The 19,263-nt window shown below is 38.2% G+C and overlaps 1 protein-coding gene across 3 annotated transcripts; it reads right to left on the bottom strand.

Annotated features, from left to right (window-relative positions):
• Positions 1-408: 408 nt before the first annotated feature.
• On the bottom strand, positions 409-18,216 carry LOC124383328 (myc box-dependent-interacting protein 1). 3 transcript variants are annotated; one of them, XM_046845872.1, is made up of 20 exons: positions 17,909-18,216; positions 16,506-16,586; positions 16,321-16,375; positions 16,125-16,219; positions 15,431-15,526; positions 15,218-15,328; positions 14,967-15,059; positions 14,183-14,268; positions 9,911-9,986; positions 9,745-9,800; positions 9,496-9,540; positions 6,305-6,368; positions 5,581-5,703; positions 5,355-5,447; positions 5,201-5,218; positions 4,698-4,841; positions 4,354-4,392; positions 2,717-2,770; positions 2,508-2,609; positions 409-2,335 (listed from the first exon to the last, which is right to left on the bottom strand). In XM_046845872.1, the coding sequence occupies exons 1-20, from the start codon at positions 17,993-17,995 to the stop codon at positions 2,234-2,236; spliced, it is 1,620 nt and encodes a 539-aa protein (XP_046701828.1). In that variant the 5' UTR covers positions 17,996-18,216; the 3' UTR covers positions 409-2,233. The 3 variants fall into 3 exon arrangements, with proteins under 3 accessions (XP_046701828.1, XP_046701830.1, XP_046701829.1); XM_046845874.1 differs by lacking the exon at positions 4,698-4,841 and having other exon boundaries at positions 17,909-18,215; XM_046845873.1 differs by lacking the exon at positions 9,496-9,540 and having other exon boundaries at positions 17,909-18,215.
• Between the last annotated feature and the right edge of the window lie 1,047 nt (positions 18,217-19,263).

Genomic DNA, 19,263 nt, shown 5'->3' with positions numbered 1-19,263 from the left:
CAATAGATTTGCTGCAAACCGTTCATTTTACTGCTTTTACAGTAACAATATACAGTATGTAAGATAACCTACATTAAAAAAAATAAATAAATAAAACAAGCTGAACTTTAGATTGTTTTGGAGTTAGAAAAAAAGCATCTACTTTGCACAAATACATGTATCTTTTTAAAAACACAATAGTCTTTGCTTCAATTGCTGCTTGAGTATGCAATATGAGTGAGTGGTTGAAACACTGAACTTAAACACTGCAAAAAGGGACTCCTATAGTACAAAGTAACATCTGTTTACTGTACACCAGGGATTTAAACAAGCACACTGTGCAGTCTAAAACCATCAACAATATTTTCATATAATCCTGTATAGTGTTAAATCATATCCTGAGGAGGAGTAAAAATGAGCATATGGTCATAGGATTAAATCAACATTTATTAGAGCTGACTTGACAGTAAGCTACACAGATTTAGAAGAAGAATATTCATGGCTTAGAGGCAGAAGGTGGACCTGGACAAGAAACCCACCTCAGCAAGAAAACAGAAATACGTCTACACACTGCACATGGAGTTAAGCATGCTTAGATCTCATTCACACAATGGTCACAGGTATACAGCGGATATGTGTACTGTGTACATTTATCAATGATGCAGAACAAAATGTCACCATTTAAACATTTACAAATGCACTGGCACAAGATTAGAAGTGAATACCCTCTTATAATGAAGTACATGAAGGATATGTTTTCCACCCAGTATGTGTTTTCTCTAATGAAATCCTATCAAATCTTATCAACTAGAACTCCATCAAGTGTTTCAGCAACTCACTTATCCCTCTTCACTGAGATGTAGTTTCATTTTTTAACTGAAGCAAACCAAAAATAAAAACAAAACAAAAAAATCAAGATTACACACAAAGGATCGATTGGATGACACGCTTCATGCTTGGTCATTTGTAGTGTCTTACTGAAGGAACATCATTTAGAAACAAGGAAAAACAACACTTTCTCTTAGAGCACAGCACATCTAAAGTGAGTCAGGGTGCCCCGGGTTATCTCTTCCTCTGTGCAAATTGTGATGAGGTTAAAGTTCATGTTAGATATACGGGGATATGGAGGAAAAGTTACGGCTCCAAGTGAACAAATGTACACATGAAGAACATTCACAAAGAACTAAAACACAACATAACAGTAAAATCCAGCCAAGAGTTCAGTCCATGGCACTTTACACACTCACCAGGATCGCTTTTTTTTTTTTTTACTTATCATTTTGCGCACATGTACAAAAATAAAACTATAAATGCTGAGAAAGAGGGTTGAATAAATATAATGCATATTTCTGGTTGAACAATGCACCATAAATACAAATCACTGTGGAAACTTTTACTTCAATCACAACAAATGGGAATATCTCAGAAAATGTTGTGGCAGAAGTCATGACGTTATTGCATAATCACAGAATCTGGAGGAAAGGGACCACTGACATCTAGTGTTTTACTATAAAATAATATGTTTAATACAGTTTGATAAAGAAATTAGGCAAACAATCATGTTTATATTTCTTTAGAAAATCTAAGGATCAGACAGGGCACAGTGTGTAAGCTAATATATATATATATATTTTACCTTTTACTGTATCCTGAGCAGAACATTGATTCCTTATTGTCTAAATTAGCTGCATCAGTCACTGGTTAGCTGCATATATTTAAAACTTTTTACAGCGTGACAGTACATTTGAGTACTTTAAAGTCTGCTAGTTAGAGTTTCTACTATAAATAGTGCTCAGATGATCAAGTCCTCCTAATTCTCCATTGGGATGTGATTATAACGATTAAAAAAATATCATGCAGAATTCCTCATCTGTATTAGTCAAATAGCTACATTACTCATAGGTTTTATTTTTCGGCTTAATATATTCATCTAGCTGTTTTATACAGACTACAGAAAAGAAAATTCTTAAGTTAGATGGCAATGTGTCAATACTGTGACTGTGACATATAGGTCTTTTAGCTTTGTACAGTATAATAACACATTTGAGACCCTTTAATAATTTAAATACAGACCAAAAAGTCAATATGCTCATACTGTCTGTACGTCCCATGAGTCGAAGTCGGCTGCCTGTGTTGCCAATTGAATAAATCGCATACCTCCATTCTCAACAAGCATCCAGAATTGTGAGGACAAAACAAATAAAACAGGAATCAGGAAAAGAGAAGTGAATGGCAAAAAGTCACATCCTGGCTTTCACATCTTCCGTGTGAAGTTCTCAGGAAACACTCCTTTTTTGCTCTGATCTTTCAACTGAACCCAGTCAGCCTCTTTTATTCCCATCAACCAACCATCATCCTGCAAAAACACACAATAAAAAGATTTAGATCGAATCCATTAGAAACAAGGCACATTTAGGTGTGGATTGAAATACTTATTATCAATGCACTAAGCTATATAAAAAAATACACATTATTGCTGCTACCTGCACTATGCAAGAAATGCTAATAAATACAAAAGTAATGTTGACCTGATCCTCTGCGTTATCATATGTCACCACAAGCACCACATCTCCTGCCTTCATCTCCAGCTCATCTGAGTCATTGGCAGCATAATCATGCATTGCTTGGACCTGAAGTAAACAAAAAAAGCAATGAAAACATTTTTAAGGTCACACAGTCTAAGGCACATCTTAGTTCACAGAGAAATAGCAAAGCGAAATTCGAAATTTAGACTTACTTTGAACAGAAAGCTTTGTGGCATTTCTGTGCTCTCATTAGTTGTTTCTGGTGTCTAAAAATACAGAGCAAATGTATAAGTATTAAAATAAAAAAAAGTCTTTTTTTTAATTAGTTTTTTTTTTCTCACATTGCTCCTACTGGTTGCACAACATGTAATCTCAGACTTTTTGTAATTAAACTATAGCTTTCTTTGTCACTGTGGTGATACCATCAATGGCACACTTTCTGTAGCATTAGGGGCATCTTTCGATTATTACCTTGAAATTAGAACTTCTCTCATTTTATAGCACACACCTTTGGTTATTGTTAAAGTAAACTATATTGACATTATGCAATAGATACAAATTAAAAGGTAACAAATGATGCTGTAAAGTAATTATATCTACTTTGTAGTATTTAGATGATGATTTCAACTTTTAAATACAAACAAGTCTATAGATCTAGACAAGAAACAATGCAACATTTATTTACATTAATAGCCACCTCACTAACTATTGAACTGTTAAATACATTTTCGGGACCTAAGCAGAGCAATTCTATAACAATAATAATAATAATAATAATAATAATACAGATTTAATGTTTTGCAGTGACATTGCAAGATCACTATAAAATATAACTTACTGCACAATTGTTTTCTTGTATGGTATATACTTAATGCACTGTTTACTACAACAGTGGTCAAACTACAGGATATATATATATATATATATATATATATATATATATATATATATATATATATATATATATATATATATATATATATATAAATAAAAGAGCTAGCCAATTTTAATTTTTTATTTGATGTTCAGCATTATGCTATATGGACAATATTATTGGGACATGTGACTTTCACACTCATGTGGCTCCTCCCCAAATTGTTCCCACAAATTTAGAAGCTCAAAGTTGCATAGGATTTGGCCAAACCATTCACTGCCCATGTGCACAAAGTAAGCTCCAGGAAAAAATGGTTTAAATGCTTGGAGAGGAAGACTTCTGAAATCAGCCATACTGATGTTTCGTTCTCCTCACCATAGGACTCCTCACCATACAGTGTCTGACTTTACTAACACCCTTTTGGCTAAATCAACAAAAATCTCCAGGAATCCTCAAAATCTTGTGTAACAGCTTTCCAGAGGAGTGGAGGTTATTATAACAGCAAATTGGTTACTAAATGTGGAATGGGATGTTATGTGCACAAAAGCTTTTTCTCCATATAGTGCATAAAGAACTCTTATCTCATACTCAGTCTCATCTCAGTTCCTTTGTCAGATACAATCTTAAAAGTTAGTGTTGTTAGCATATCTGACTCCTCTCAGCAGAATATTAGCTTAGCTACAAACAGTTCAAATACCCATGCTAGCTTGTGACTTACTCGATTAACAGTAGAATGCTTTTATATATAATTTTATAATCTATGTCTCTGCTTAAAAAGTGGAGTAAATATTGGAGCAAATACATTTGGTGAAAAACAATCCAAAGTCAAAAGTTACCATACACGTACTGCAGAACTCAATTCGGCTAAAATTAGCAAAAATGTTAAATTGACATTCAAAAAGGTAAAAATAAAGATAAAATGAATACCATAGTCACTTAATCAAGAAAATATATGTTGCAAACGTGGACACTCACTGGTGCTGGCTGTTCTGTGGTAGTTGTACTTTCTGATGCCTGAAAAACAGAGCGAAAGAAAAGAGGACATATGGACAAAGAGACAGACACAAAGTGAAGGACAAACACAAAGAGAGCAACAAAACAACAGCAAAGTAAATCTCTGTACTCAAACATAAAGCACACAGTTCAACCCACACATACAGATCTAATCACCAATCTACTACTACTGCTACTACCAACATGCCCCCGATTGCCATGACATGTGACCTCATGCCTAACTGGTGTGTCTGCAGCAGCATGCCTTCAGTCTGGCTGTCCATCAGCCAGTGAAGGCATGAGCAGAGCCTCATCTAGAACAATACCTGAGCCCCATCACTGTGCCAACCCTCAGCCTTCACCGGCTGGGACCCATCATCATCCCAAGTGGGCTCTGCAGCTGGAGCATGTACTGGTTGGCTGCAATCATCATCCCATGACTGGGCTGCTTCAGTGTGGCTTTCGGTTTGCTGCAGTGAGGGGTGAGGGTGTGGGGAAGGTGGTAAAAGGCAGTGGATGGGGGCATATGGCATCCAGGTGAAACCATGGCCAAGGATCATTCACAGAGAGCAGTGTGAAGGAGTGTGAAAAACATGAGCATTGCTATAAACTGCATATTTATAAACAAAGAATTGGTCTTGGGGTATAGTACAGTGCTTTTTTTTGGAGAAATGTTGAAGACACTTGGAGAAAAGATACTGAAGATAGACAAACAGAACAATAGAGACATTTATACATATAATGTATACATGTATGTTATTTAAAAGAAAAAAAGAGAAAGGGCAACCCTCAGATATGGATAAAGAAGACTGGAAGTCGATGCACTCACCCCCCATGAATCCCAATTCTTCAGTGAATCATGATGAAGAGGGAGAAAAAAAGAAAGAAAACAGAAAAAAAAAAGATTATTTGTTTTACAAAAACTCAAATAAATTTTTTTTTTGCAGAAATACACATATCCGCTATTACACAGTGATACAGACCTGTGATGCTGAAGCAGGGGCAACCGGTGTGGTAGCTGCCTGTAGTGCATCCAGGTCCATGTCTAAAAGATTACTACTGGCTGGAGCATCAAACTATCAGAGTGGGGAACAACATAGTGGGGAACAACATAGTGCATCTCATTAACTTTTAATGGAATCCAATATTCTAGGAGTTCTAGTAATAAGGATCTATGGGAACAGGGTGTGTATAAAATATGATACCGACTTGTGTTGGAGACGTAACACTAATGCCAACAGCAGAAGCCTCATCAAAAAGGTTAATAATGTTGTCCTGCTTCAGATCCTTGGATGGAGTGACTTTAGGTGGTGGAGGAAGAGCAGGTTTCAGCTAGTTACACACAAAGACTATTATTACTATTTACTAGTATTAAAAATGGCTTGAAATTAAACTGGTGAGTCATCCTGCAAAAAAGAATAATGCTCTCAGTCTCTGGGCCCTTTTTGATAAAGACAGTTGAAAACAGTGTTTACAGCCATGTTAAGAAGTCTCCCCAATGGTGTTAGAGACCACAGGAGACTAATATTAAAACTAAGCAGGTTTAAAAGCTGCCCAGAGTATTCAAAATATAAAGGCTGTTATAAAAGCAAAGACATTTGAAAATATTGATATCATATTTCAAAATGATCCTGCAAAACTTTTCCAAAGGATATCCACACTTCACTATAAATTTATATATATATATATATATATATATATATATATATATATATATATATATATATATATATATATATAATAGTTAAAGAAAATCTGTGAAATCTATCACATTAAATGTCATGTTGCTACAAATGCAATTCTTTATATTGCCTTATGCTCTGATCATACAAACATTTGCACTCTATTCTAAGTCTTTTTGAACAACAGGATAGGGTCAAAAGTGCAACTGATAAAGTGTGATTAAGTGCAAATATCTGAGGTGTTCGTGTACCTTAGATGGAGATTTAGGGATCGCTGGTACCGCTGGACTCAGAGTATGATTAGCATCTTGGTCACTGGATGGTGAAGGAAAGATAAACTCAATTTAAACAGGACACCATGGATCATGTGATATTTCATACATTCATGCTTGTTACAGGCCAGTCTAAGCCTCACTGCTCTGCTTTCCAAGCCTTCTCTGTAGACAATTTATGGCTAAACTTGAAAATCAAATTGTATGTATATATATATATATATATATATATATATATATATATATATATATATATATATATATATATATATATATATACAGTGAGGAAAATAAGTATTTGAACACCCTGCTATTTTGCAAGTTCTCCCACTTAGAAATCATGGAGGGGTCTGAAATTGTCATTGTAGGTGCATGTCCACTGTGAGAGACATGAAAAAAAAGAAAAATCCAGAAATCACAATATATGATTTTTAAACTATTTATTTGTATGATACAGCTGCAAATAAGTATTTGAACACCTGTCTATCAGCTAGAATTCTGACCCTCAAAGACCTGTTAGTCTGCCTTTAAAATGTCCACCTCCACTACATTTATCATCCTAAATTATATGCACCTGTTTGAGGTCGTTAGCTGCATTAAGACACCTGTCCACCCCATACAATCAGTAAGAATCCAACTACTAACATGGCCAAGACCAAAGAGCTGTCCAAAGACACTAGAGACAAAATTGTACACCTCCACAAGGCTGGAAAGGGCTACGGAAATTGCCAAGCAGCTTGGTGAAAAAGGTCCACTGTTGGAGCAATCATTAGAAAATGGAAGAAGCTAAACATGACTGTCAATCTCCCTCGGACTGGGGCTCCATGCAAGATCTCACCTCGTGTGGTCTCAATGATCCTAAGGAAGGTGAGAAATCAGCCCAGAATTACACAGGAGGAGCTGATCAATGACCTGAAAAGAGCTGGGACCACCGTTTCCAAGGTTACTGTTGGTAATACACTAAGACGTCATGGTTTGAAATCATGCATGGCACGGAAGGTTCCCCTGCTTAAACCAGCACATGTCCAGGCACGTCTTAAGTTTGCCAATGACCATTTGGATGATCCAGAGGAGTCATGGGAGAAAGTCATGTGGTCAGATAAGACCAAAATAGAACTTTTGGGTCATAATTCCACTAAACGTGTTTGGAGAAAGAAGAATGATGAGTACCATCCAAGAACACCATCCCTACTGTGAAGCATGGGGTGGTAGCATCATGCTTTGGGGTGTTTTTCTGCACATGGGACAGGGCGACTGCACTTTATTAAGGAGAGGATGACGGGGGCCATGTATTGCGAGATTTTGGGGAACAACCTCCTTCCCTCAGTTAGAGCATTGAAGATGGGTCGAGGCTGGGTCTTCCAACATGACAATGACCTGAAGCACACAGCCAGGATAACCAAGGAGTGGCTCTGTAAGAAGCATATCAAGGTTCTGGCGTGGCCTAGCCAGTCTCCAAACCTAAACCCAATAGAGAATCTTTGGAGGGAGCTCAAACTCCGTGTTTCTCAGCGACAGGCCAAAAACCTGACTGATCTAGGGAAGATCTGTGTGGAGGAGTGGGCCAAAATCCCTCCTGAAGTGTGTGCAAACCTGGTGAAAAACTACAGGAAACATTTGACATCTGTAATTGCAAACAAAGGCTACTGTACCAAATATTAGCATTGACTTTCTCAGGTGTTCAAATACTTATTTGAAGCTGTATCATACAAATAAATACAGTGGAACCCGGTTATGTCGATGTCCTAGGGGGTCGCCAAAAAGCATCGAGGTAACCGATGATCGAGATAAACGAAAATCAATTTGGCGGCAATATATTAACGTGCTTGAAATTTCTTTATGTACATGATGTGCGTTAATAAATGAGAATGTGCATGCACGTGTTTTTGGAGGGTTTTTTACACAACAGCGTTGCCGCGATTTGTTTGATGAAGGCATGCTATAAAAATACATACAGTACATGTTTATCTGTCAGGAATCCACCTGCCACGCCCCCTTCGGCCCCCTTCAGCGTGGCAGGTGCTTTCTCGGCCGCTTTCTCTGAAGCTCCCGGCTTCAAATCGTACATATGGTGCTCGTTTATCATCATCACCAGCTCCTATTTAAACTTCCACACTCTCACTGTCCGTTATTGTTGGTATATGTTGGTTCACGGCGGTCGTTGTTATCGCGCATGCGTATCCCGGTACATGCCTTCCCACCGGCACTCTCTCAACGTCTGCGCTTTTCTTCCCAAAGCGCACTGCGGATTCCCCCCGATCCTGCCGGTGTTCATTCTATGACTTTGGATGGTCATCACACGTTCCGCGCCGCCAAGCGCGGCTTTCGCCTCCCGTTCATCGCATAACATTTACCAACAAAAGGCATATGTGCACTAACTAACAGCAGAGATTCACCAGTATACAATACAACACCTGTAGCAGCTGTAAGGCTTGATTTTTCCGCCACTTCATGAGTTCTTCTGCGGCTGCACCGAGATAACCGACGTTAAATGGCAAATTTTTCCCCCCTTGTGCTCGAGATATTAGGGTTCGGCGACATAAAAAAAGTCGACATAACCGATAAAAAAATGCTTAGAAAAAGCGAGAATTTGGCGGTTCCACTTCAAAAACGTCGACTTAATAGGGTTGTCGAGGTAACCGAGGGCGAGATAACCGGGTTCCACTGTAGTTAAAAAATCATACATTGTGATTTCTGGATTTTTTTTTTAGATTATGTCTCTCACAGTGGACATGCACCTACGATGACAATTTCAGACCCCTCCATGATTTCTAAGTGGGAGAACTTGCGAAAGAGCAGGGTGTTCAAATACTTATTTTCCTCACTGTATATGCATATACATATATGTATATTAATCATGCAAACAACTTGATATACACTTGCTTCTTTCATAAAACCATTCTTCACATGCTTAGTGCGGGCTGACAGAGTAAAACACATCTGTTTAAACATTGAAGTTCTAGAAAGCTAACACGTTTTCATCATCTCACAAAAGTGGCCAGCAAAAAGCAGCACAGAAAACACACACACACACACACACACACACACACACACACACACACACACACACACACACACACAGTACATAGATACATACATACATATATAGCACACTGACACACGCATCCTGGAGCGCACACAAACACACACTGCTGGGCTGCCACTGTTACCTCCTTTGAATTGTTGAGGTCTTCTCCATTCGAATACCTGTTTTTCTGTGAGAGTGGTGGTGCCGTTCATTGTTCAGTTATTAGTTAATTGCTAGTTAATAATTAATTACTTTCTATTAAGAGCACTCATAATAAACAGATAGTGACATTAAGCTGCTAATCTCACTGACACTAAACAGATTCCATATTGTTATTCTGGACAATATTCTGACTATTATAATTATTAAAACATATAAACATATAACTGACCTGGACAAGTCTTGATTCTCCAGTTTCACCAGTGTATCTTGCATATTTTGGCTCAGCTGTAAGAAGCAAAGTCAACATAAGTCCACAAAAAACAATAAGCTTCTTATTGTTTTCTTATAGTATTGATATGTTATAGTAAATCAGGCCTTTTGGCAATAAATATTACCTTTCCAATTTCTCTGTGAAACTTCTCCTCTAGACCAGCCACACTCTGAAAGGTGTTTACATAGAAGCCAACACGACTACAGGAGAGAAAAAAAACATACCACAGTTCTGTGCAACTGTCCAGCAACAACTGAGACATTTCAGAATTTTACATTTCAGTAAAATGTCATTATAGAAGATGCTGACCAAATAATTAGTACAGCACAGGCCATTGCAATATACACTGCAGTCAGATATTTTTTGCAAACTCCTCTTCAAAACCGATACGTGAATTATTCTCAAACTGTCTTTGTATGATGTAGTATTACAATTTCTCTTCACTGGACCCAAGAGGGTCAAAAATATTGCAGCATGGCAATGCCTTGTACATAAATGTACATAACACTTTGTACGCGTTCTATACACTTCCATCCACCTAATTATATATATATATATATATATATATATATATATATATATATATATATATATATATATATATATATATATACATACACCACGTACCTTTAATCATGCTGTGCACCCTAACCTTAGACTGGGACGTAACAATGTACATTAATCAAGATCCATCAAGACATGGTGTACCAAAGTTAATTTAGAAGAATAGATGTGGCTGGCATAATGCCTTGACCTCAATCCCAATGTACCTTTGTCATGAACTGGAACACCCCAGGCCATCTTGCATGACATCAGTGTCTGGTGTGACTAATGCTCTTACAGCTAAATAAGCAAAAATCCCCACAACCATCTAAAATCTAATAATAAAAAAGCCTTCCAAAAAGAGTGGAACTTATTGGAACAACAAAGGAGGACTTAATATGAATTTAGTCCTCCGTTGTTGCATATTCCATATTTTATAGAATTGCATAATCCAGGAGCACATGTGGGTATAGCAGTCAGGTGTCCACAAACCTATGGATTCACACTGCAGTTTCCACAGAAACATGTTAAATAGACACCTTGAGGCATAAGTAAACTCTGGAAAGATTACTTGTTTTTGCTTATGGATTTAAATCTGCACTGGGATGGCAGCTATCCCCCTCAACAAACAGCTAAAACATAGTGACAGCTAGCTGAGCTTATACTGCAATGACAGTTCATGAAAGGGATGTTGACATAATGGTAAGATTAATGCTCCAAGCTATTATACCATCAGTTTTCAAAGGTTAGAATAATAAACATGAGGCTCAGCTGACCAAACAAAGTCATCACTGATGACAGGTTGTAATAAAAATCTAATTATAAGACAGGGAAATAACAGGCTTCGAGAGGCTTTGTGTATTTATTCTCTACAATTACTATCAGGGCAATTCCAGCATTATTATTATTAATGTGACATTTGCACTATCACCGGCTAACAAGAGATAAACTAGCACTAAGTCAATTTCCAGATAGTGTCATTTGTTTTCTTGAGGACTTCTTCTTCTGCTTCTCTTATTAGGGGTCGCCACAGCAGATCATCCGTCTCCATACCCCCCTGTCCTCTACATCTGCCTCTTTCAACCCAACTACATGCATGTCTTCCCTCACCACATCCATAAACCTCCTCCTTGGCCTTCCTCTTTTCCTCCTTCCTGGTGGCTCCATCCTCAGCATTCAACATACAACATACCTGCGCAGTCCCTCTAATAAACTCATTTCTAATCTTGTCCATCCTCATCACTCCCAACGAAAACCTCAACATCTTCAGCTCTGCTACCTCCAGCTTCACCTCATGTCTTTTACTCAATGCCACTGTCTCTAAACCATACAAAATCGCAGGTCTCACAACAGTCTTATAAATTTCCCCTTTCACTTTTTTCAGATACTCTTCGATCACAAATCACTCCTGCCACTCTTCTCCCCCCACTCCACCCTGCCTGCACTCTTTTCTTCACTTCTCTAACACACTCCCCATTACTTTGCACTATTGACCCCAGGTACCTGAACTCCTCCACCTTCTCCACCTCTTCTCCTGCAACTGCACCACTTCACTGCCCTCCCTCTCATTCACACACATGTACTCTGTTTTACTTCTACTGACTTTCATTCCCCTTCTCTCCAGCACGTACCTCCACCTCTCCAAGCTCTTCTTAACCTTCTCACCACAAATCACAATATCATCCACAAACATCATAGTCCATGGAGACTCCTGTCTGACCTCGGCCGTCACCCTTAACAACCTGGTTAGAAACTCCACTGCCATCTCTCCTAAACATTTTCATGCTTCATGTTTTCCAGGTCATCTGGTCCAACCAACTTTCCACTCTTCATCCTCTTAATCACTGCTCTCACTTCCTCATTACTAATCCTATTCACTTCCTGCTTCACCATCTCCACATCATCCAACCTTCTCTCTCTCATTTTCCTCATTCATCAGCTGCTTTACCTGCTGCCGCATCTCCTTGTATTCCTGCCTACTTTTCTCATCACTCTGGCGATCCCAATTCTGTTTTGCCAACCTCCTTCTCCTTATGCTTTCCTGCACTTCCTTATTCCACCACCAGGTCTCTTTTTCTTCCTGTCCATTTCCAGATGTCACTCCAAGAACCTTTCTAGCTGTCTCCCTTATCACTTCTGCAGTGGTTGCCCAATCATCCAGCACCTCTTCACCACCACCGAGCCCCTGTCTAACCTCTTCCCTGAATCTCACACTACAGTCTTCCTCCTTCAGTTTCCACCATCTTATTCTTCTTTCAGTCTTCACTCTCCTCTTCATCTTCTTCACCTTCAAAACCATCCTACAGACCATCATCCGATGCTGTCTAGCTACAGTGTCCCTGGCCAATACCTTACAGTCTCCAATCTCCTTCAGGTTGCATCTCCTACATAGAACATAGTCCACCTGTGTGCACCTTCCTCAACTCTTATACGTCACTTTATGATTCTCCTTCTTCTTTAAATAAGTGTTCACCACTGCTATTTCCATCCTTTTAGCAAAATCTACCACCATCTACCCTTCCACATTCCTCTCCTTAAGGCCATACCTACCCATAACCTTCTCATCACCTCTGTTCCCTTCACCTACATGCCCATTTAAATCTGCCCCAATCCCCAATCGTTCATTCCTAGGTACACCTTCCACCACTTCATCTAATTCACTCCAGAATTTTTCCTTCTCCTTCATCTCACAACCCACATGTGGAGCATAAGCACTGATGAAATCTGAAACTCTCTTCACCTCCACTACATACTTACTGTACTCTTCCTTCAGGATCACCCCTATGCCATTTCTCTTTCCATCCACACCATGAAAGAACAGTTTAAATCCACCTTTAATGTTCCTGGCCTTACTCTCTTTCCACTTGGTCTCCTGAACACATAACATATCTACCTTTCTCCTCTCAATCATATCAGCTACCTCTGTTCCTTTACCAGTCATAGTACTAACATTTAAAGTGCCCACCTTAACCTCCACTCTCCTTCTCATTTCCCTGCTGTCTCTGTAGATGTCTTTCTCCTCTCCTTTGGCCAACAGTAGCCTAATTTCCACCCGTACCCTGTTGGCTAACAATACCTGTGGCGGTCGTTGGTAACCCGGGCCTCGACCGATCCGGTATGAAATTCTGATTCGTGATCCGCATATTTGATTTGGCACATGTTTAACACTGGATGCCCTTCCTTACACAACCCTCCCCATTTATCCAGGCTTTGGACCGGCACTGAGAGTGCAATGGTTTGTGCAACCCTAATGACTGGGTCATTTGTTTTCTTGAGGACAATGCAGAAAAATCTTTAAAAAAAAATAATTTATTGATTAACAGGTTTCATATACATAGCAATTTAGTGTTATGACTGTCATAAAATAGATACAAACTGTGGGAGGCTAAACATTTTCTTAAAACTAATTTTGAAGAGCAATGTAGAGAGCATATAAAAAGCATAAAGGAACAGAAATTACAGAAAAAAATGTTCATAGTTTTGGGTGTGACATTTAAAGTGCTATGGATGTGGCATATCTAAAAAAAATAAGTGCTTCACGGGTACAAACAATGCTCCACATGCTGTTTTCTCTATAATGTTAAAAGTGACTAGAAAGTTGAAATACATTTTAAAGATAGTTTTGCTAATTTTGACAGTAATTACCCATATTTATCACAATGATATTAAATTAAAATGTATTAAGGTATTTAGAGATGTACTATTATTGATCAGAAGTATTATTTCAGGGTGATTGTTTCCCTAAAACAACATGTACATATGCTTGATGCTGTTAATATTGCTGTACAGAACCAAACATAAATAAAACCAAAGAACACAATAGACAGTAATAGGTGGTTAATTAAGCACTGACCTGTTCCAAAGTGATGGCAATTCCTCCTGAAGATCTATGTTGATATCCTCAAATACCTTCTGTGCCCTCTCTAACTCCTCTTCAGCCTAAACCGTTAAAAAAAATACAAGTACAAATGTTAATGATCATCATTAATGAACCAAAGGATGTTAAATTATCATCTACGAGTGTTTCATTGAACAATTTATTTATGCAGTGATGTTAATATATGTTTGATGTATTTGTGTGTAACTCGGTAAAATTACTTTGTTCAGCCGGTCATTATTGTTAGCAGGAAAACAAACTCGCTAAGAGTATTAAACAACTGAACAAAGTACCATGCTGATGAAGGATGATCACAATTAGTTACACAAACCAATTCACTTCTTATCTTTATATTTGAAATTAGAAATTGTGATGCATCTCCAACTTTAAATCAGAGACTGCCTTAAAAAATACATTAAAGACGTTAATGTATTTTCATGGAGCCTATTGCATGCTTTAATTATAATGTTCATCTCTCAATGTGTGATGCTACAGCATTCTAAACTACAACATGCAGATATATGAATGGACACTCAGTGGGCATAGGTCATCGCTGCCTAAATTATTATTTCGTTACATATGTGATGGTTTAATAAATAGTCCAAAATGTAACACTTAACGAGAGCTCACTTTGGAACACCTATACACATTTTTTATTGGAGCCCCGATAAAGCTAAGATTTTATGATTCAGTCGCAAAAGCCTTTGTAAGTACAACACCATGCAACCGATCAATATATGTAATTAATCTGTGTAATTACCTGACACCTGGTCAGGTTGGTCTGAGCGACATTATGAGCAGATAGAATTCCTTGTGCCCATCCCGGAGTGGCCCTCTCCAACAAAGATGCAGGCTTATTAAAACAAGACAAAAAGTAAAGTAAAAATAAGTACTGATTCTTCCAACAAACACATCCACACAGTGTTTTTTTTAAGACACCTTTTGGACATGATCAATGGAACAATTCGTTTGTTCTTATGAGTGTCACAAAGTATACCTATACACACTTACCTTGGATATTTTAATACCACCTTCCTTCTTCTTTCCCTTGTTTACTGCAGCATAGGTGTGGCGGGCGCTGTCATAGTCCACCAACTTCCTGTCGCGCTTCGCTATTCGGGCCTTAAAATGTAATTTTATTACACAAGCTCATTCAGGTATGTGTTTAGGCAAGAAGATCAAATCAAATGTCTGAATGCCTGACATCATTTATAGCGTAAGTACCTTAATATCAGGAAACTGGCCCAAATAGGTGTCCATGGAGATTAATGCATGATCCACTAGTTTTTGGTGAAAATCTGTCCACAGGAGGTCTGAATCCTGCAATGTACAATGATGCATAATGTGCTTTTGTTTGGTTTACCAACTCTAACCATTAACCAAGTTTACATCATGTAAACTTATACCACAATGCAAACTTAATGTAAGTGTGCATTATATTTTGTATAATTACAGTAAAAAAAAAAAATGTAAAAATGTAATTTAACAAACTAAATCTATATGTGAGATCTATTTGTGGCGATGAGGTTTTATCACCAGACAGATGGTATTTATTGATTTGTATTGATTTTTACCCAAGAGGACCTTTAGCATTATGGCACTCTACTAAACTGATTAAATGTAACATAACAGCAAGAAAAAGTCCTGAAAACTCTTGAAATGGAATTAAGAAAGTATTTTCAAATTAAATTATTTTGGTCATTACAACTTTAAGACAACTTTAAAGCATTACAGCATCAACTGATTCCTCTTGTACATTTTATTCAGAAACAAACAAAAATACAGGCAAACAAATGAGAAAGCATGAGGATATGTTCCACATGCGGAAAAACATTATTACTGCATCTGAAGCATCTTCACCAGACAATTACTGAAGAATTGATCGTTAAAAAAAAAAAAAAATACATAGAATAATTACCTCTACAATCGAGTCCATTTCATCTTTGCCATCCCACTCGGGTTCGTACATATCAGCTAGGCATTCTTGCACACGTTTGGAGGACTCGTGCATTGCTGTTGAATAACACAGGGAAAAACTAAAACAATGGAAAAACCACACAAATTGAGTAATAAACCACAATCCAAGACAGGAAACTAGAATATGGTAAAAGTACCTTTCACAGCAGCCAAATAGGCCCGCAAGTCTCTCTGCAGTTTGGTGCCTTCTGCCTACACGGGAATTGAATGAATGTGAAATAAAGACATACATAAAGAAGAAGGACAAAATGCAATGCTGAAAAATATATATATCAAGGTAAAAAGGAAGTATATATGGAATATAGTCGTTGCGGGTTCTCACCAGCTGTTTGTTAAAGTTTATCACTCCTTCTTCAAATGCAAGGTCTTTGGTCTCATCAGCTTTGCCAAGCTTCTGCAGAACCTGAAAAAATATTGTTAAAATGTGTTTTAACATTCAATGTGAGAGGGAACAAACAACCTTGCTAAATTAAATAAACAGATAACTCTTTATTGAGTTAACATGTGGAAGTGTTACTGATCCTGGGCAAAAACTAAATAAATTGCAGTTTGTAAAATATTATATTGTCGTATTCATTCATCTACAGTGTCTGCTTCATAATGAATACATTGGAGCTATATCATATCATATCATTTCATATCATATCATTTCATATCATAGGAAAACTGGCTGTGAAACAGGAATACAATACACAGAGATACCAGTCCCTTACAGGGTAGCATGCTCACACATAGAGGCAAATTAACACAATCGATTTATGCCAAAAAGATGTTTTTGCACATGGAAGAAAAAAAGGAGGCCTTTTGTTATATACAATACAGTGAAATTATTTCTGCATATATCCCAGCCTATAAGGAAGCGGATATAAAAGCCCAGGATCTGTCATGAAACAAACCATGAAACAATTTCCTACCGGATACATGCTACTGTTTGTCTGTTAGATCTTAAGGACAAGTGTCCATGGTTATACTGGATAATAACTTATAGGTTAATGTAATATTTGTAATGAAAATGTGCAGGTATACATGATCAGGGTTGTCAGTCAAAATCTGAGCTTTTTTCCACAGGACACCGAATTAATTATGACACGTTTCTTTGTTTCTTAGGGTCCAGTGGCCCTTCAGTCCACTCAATGTCCTTGGAAGCACCCCACATGGCTTCCTGCAAATGATGCCAAATCATTTTTTTTTATTTTTTGCAGTATACTAAGTGAAGCAGATTATTAAGATCTCTCTTACTATCAGATTAATGGAACGCTCTGTCAGTCATATCAGTATTTGGGGGTTGGGGGGTAGAAACAGAGACCGAATGAGAGGCAGCTGGCCTGCAGGATGGTAAAGAGAGCTCACTGCAGTATTAGTGAAAGGGGAAGAAGCCTTGAGCACAAGTTAAAGGGGAAGAAGCCTCGACTCAGGATCTTATGTGCTGTATTACAGGCCTGAATGAAGCACAGATCATCCTGAATGCACAGATCATTCTCAGTCTTATCCTTTATTGATCTAAATTTGCAAGCATTATATTTTTTCTGATCGCTCTGCGTGGCCTATAAACGGACTGACAATATGAATGGGCTGTTGGTGAGCAATTCTGTCATCACAACAGGATAAATAGGACACGACAGTCTACAAGCGAGCGTCGATCCTTCATCCTGAACACGGACACAGCAAAGAGATGAGGATGTAATCCTGTCATTTCAAAGACATGCACGTAATTTGGTCACTTACCTTTTCCTGAGCCCTTGTTAATTTTTTCTGCACGTTACTGGCTAGTTTTCCTGCGGAAACCCCTTTGCCCATCGTCATCTCAGCCATTTTGTCTTTTCTCTTTAATATCTCTCTTTTCAAAGGTCGTCTGAATAGTTCAAATGTCTATCGCATTGAGACCTCGGACGCGTGTGATGATATCAGCGGAATGACGCTTGACAGATCGCTGCTTATTATAATAATTAAGATCGGTTTATTATAGGGAAACCTGCACGCGCACACGAGATGCGCGTTCCCCAGATGAAACGTCGCCTTAAAGGGGCAGGCGCATGCACAGTAGCTTGCCTGGTCGTGTATGTCCCGGATGTAGGTAACCTTCCAACGATTCATGGTTCGAAGATTTCCAATGAGGCATGTAATTACAAAAAGAAAAAATAAACATATTCCTTTTCACCGACAAGACATTTGAAACATTCACATTTTGGTCTTTATGTGTGTCTTTTAAGCATATATCTATATTGTAATTTTGATGGTCATAGCTCCTCCTGCCTGGTGCACAAATACTTTTTTCATTATGAAGTCATTTGTACAGATTATATTGTGTTATATTGTTTTGCCTCACAATAATTCTTTGCCTAAGCTTCAGTGATGCAGTGATACATCCTAATGTGCACTCTGTACAGGACATAAATGTTGGATCTTATGTGTTAGACTTTACAAAGGGCAATCATGAGTTGATTTGAACTACGATAGTTTCTACTGAAATTACAGTCATCAGCTGTTATGAGATAAATAGTTATGGGGTCAACAGTGTAAAGTAATGGACAGTGTGTTAGAGAAGTGAAGAAAAGAGTGCAGGCAGGGTGGAGTGGGTGGAGAAGAGTGATAGCAGGAGTGATTTGTGATAGAAGGGTATCTGCAAGAGTGAAAGGACTGTGGTGAGACCTGCGATGTTGTATGGTTTAGAGATAGTGGCATTGAGTAAAAGACAGGAGGTGGAGCTGGAGGTAGCAGAGCTGAAGATGTTGAGGTTTTCATTGGGAGTGACGAGGATGGACAGGATTCGATGAGTTTATGAGTTTATTAGAGGGACAGCGCATGTAGGACATTTCAGAGACAATGTGAGGGAGGCGAGATTGAGATGGTTTGGACATGTGCAGAGGAGGAACATGGGGTATATCAGTAGGAGAATGCTGAGGATGGAGCCACCAGGAGGGAGGAAAAGAGGAAGACCAAAGAGGAGGTTTATGGACGTGGTGAGGGAAGACATACAGTTAGATGGTGTGAAAGAGGCAGATGTAGAGGACAGGGGGGTATGGAGACGGATGATCCGCTGTGGCGACCCCTAATGGGAGAAGCCGAAAGAAGAAGAAGTT

This window comes from Silurus meridionalis, chromosome 3 (assembly GCF_014805685.1).
Source record: "Silurus meridionalis isolate SWU-2019-XX chromosome 3, ASM1480568v1, whole genome shotgun sequence".
NCBI lineage: Eukaryota > Metazoa > Chordata > Actinopteri > Siluriformes > Siluridae > Silurus > Silurus meridionalis.
The sequence above is the reverse complement of the archived record's forward strand: the minus strand, read 5'-3'. Positions and strand labels throughout refer to the sequence as shown.